Raw genomic sequence first — 2,155 nt, 5'->3', positions numbered from 1 at the left:
CGTACCGTAAGATTCGATGTGACGGGTGCTGTAGCACTTTTTGAGAAAACTTTTCGCGAACTAAACAAGGGCTCAAAAGCATAAGCCACCTAACAGCGAAAGCGTGGTTTCCCTATTCCCTTGCCGTAATGCAATCGTGGTCTCGCCGATGCGCTTTGATGCTCGCAATCAAAACACGGTGCTTGGAGCCAGCCAGGCATGCATCTGCGAGGCTGACCTCCCAACAGCATCGCCTGGCCTGGATCCCAGGCTTTTCTGCAACCGCCGATCGATCTAGTACTAGTAGTAGTATGTGATTGGCGGGCGAGAGGTAACGACGACGGTGCCCTCACGTAGCTTTCGGACCGATGATGATTAAGGAAGCATCAGCAGGATTAGATGCGTCCGCGTTTAAATTCCTCGACAGTTTTCTTGGATTTATTGTGATTGCAAGGACTGTAGTCTTGGTTTTGCATTTGGTTGTTTGCTGGAATTGCTGCAGAGATCTTAATACACCATGGCGTTAGGGAAATGGATGTATCCACACACCAGCCGCTGATTCTAGTGATTTTTTGGGGGACTATCAGCTGGCAGTAATTTCTGCTTGCGTCTGATGTTGGCTAACAGGATGTGAGTGGTATTGTCGAGCACCCACTAGCTAGGTCGTTCACGAACAAGCGTTGTCTATCTCCACACACTATAGCTTTAGGTTGAAGAAGAGGAAGAACAGAGCATACACACATAGTACAAGACACCAGCGTTGACCGAAATCCTGTATGGGAGATGGCAAATCTGAACGCTCTTTACTGAGTTGTCGTGGTAGTCTATTTATACAACTCTATCTATCTAGTCCTAGTACAGCGCATATGCTGCAACAGTAGCCAGATAACACAGCATGACTGACTTCTGCGCCTGTCCCTACATGTGGCTACAGGGCGGCATGTGAGCCGTTCGGCGTCTGCCTCTGACAACGGCTACAGTATCATAGTAGGGAGCCTTTTCGGCGTCGTATTTCCTTGCTGTGTGTTCACACAAGAAAAACAGTAGATTATTCTAACAATTCTTCCCCTAATCCTACTGCTATCCCTTGTATCCCCTCTATGCCGATCATCTCCTTCAGCTCCGTGAGTCGAAGACGTCCGAGCGGTTTGGTGAGGACGTCCGCGAGTTACCTACCAGTTTCGACGAATTCGATGATGATCTGTCCTCCATCGACACAGTCCCTAAGGAAGTGGAACTTCACGTCGATGTGTTTGCTTCGGTCGTGCAGAAAAGGATTCTTCGCGAGGGCGATGGCGGGCTGGTTGTCCACCATCAGTGCTGGTGGGTGAGCTTCCACGCCGGTCAGCTCACCCAGCAGCCGACGCAGCCACACAACTTGGCACGCCGCTGTGGCCGCCACTACGTACTCTGCCTCGCACGTAAATAGTGCCACCACCTTATGTTTCAGCGACGGCCATAAAATTGGGGTCGACCCGAGAAAGACGAGCACGCCAGAGGTGCTCCGTCATCCGTCGATGTCCCCCGCCATGTCTGCACGCTGAACACAGTGAGCTGCAGCCTACTCCCACCGATTTTGGGAAAGATGATCTTTTGATCCACCGTCCCCTTGACGTAGCACAGTAGCCGATTCACCACAGCCCAGTAATCCTCTTTGGGATCCTCCATGAAGCGATCGACGTAGTCCACGACGAACGCAATGTCCGACCTCGTGTGGACTAGGTAGCGCAGACCGCCGGCGATGCTCTGGTAGAGTATTGTATCCACCTTCACCACGGTGCTGGTCTTCGTCAGCTTCAGTAGCTCCTCCATATGAGTCACCATAGCTTACACTCAGCCATGCCGCTCCGCTCCAATAGTTTGGAGGCATACGCGCTCTAACCGAGCATGAGTTCCTCCTTCCCCTATCTCACCTCGATGACGAGGTAGTAGGAGGGTGCATCGAGATCACTCATTCGGAAATGAGCCGTCGTCTCATGCTTGAAGCTGTTGATGTCCTACTTGCGCGCGCCGGTGACGATCAAGTCGTTCACATCCCCGTGTAGAGCGCGTGCTCGGTTGTGCACCGTTGAAACCCAAGCTCGCCCAGCGTGGCGTCAAGTTTGGCGTTCCATGCTCGTGGGGCCTGCCGTAGCCCGTAGAGCGCCTTGCACAGTTCGAGCCCCCTGTGCTCCTC

General features: G+C 52.6%; 1 protein-coding gene across 1 annotated transcript; it reads right to left on the bottom strand.

The window, feature by feature from the left end:
- Positions 1 to 1,425: 1,425 nt before the first annotated feature.
- LOC136467497 (uncharacterized mitochondrial protein AtMg00810-like) lies at positions 1,426 to 1,803 on the bottom strand. Its single transcript, XM_066466226.1, has one exon. The coding sequence runs from the start codon at positions 1,801 to 1,803 to the stop codon at positions 1,426 to 1,428; it is 378 nt and encodes a 125-aa protein (XP_066322323.1).
- Positions 1,804 to 2,155: the final 352 nt, after the last annotated feature.

This window comes from Miscanthus floridulus, chromosome 1 (assembly GCF_019320115.1).
Source record: "Miscanthus floridulus cultivar M001 chromosome 1, ASM1932011v1, whole genome shotgun sequence".
Lineage (NCBI taxonomy): Eukaryota > Viridiplantae > Streptophyta > Magnoliopsida > Poales > Poaceae > Miscanthus > Miscanthus floridulus.
This window is presented reverse-complemented; position numbering and strand designations above follow the sequence as displayed.

Bases quoted from the DNA above. Each gene is read 5' to 3' on its own strand.
- LOC136467497 (XM_066466226.1), bottom strand. From the start codon at position 1,803: ATGGTGACTCATATGGAGGAGCTACTGAAGCTGACGAAGACCAGCACC.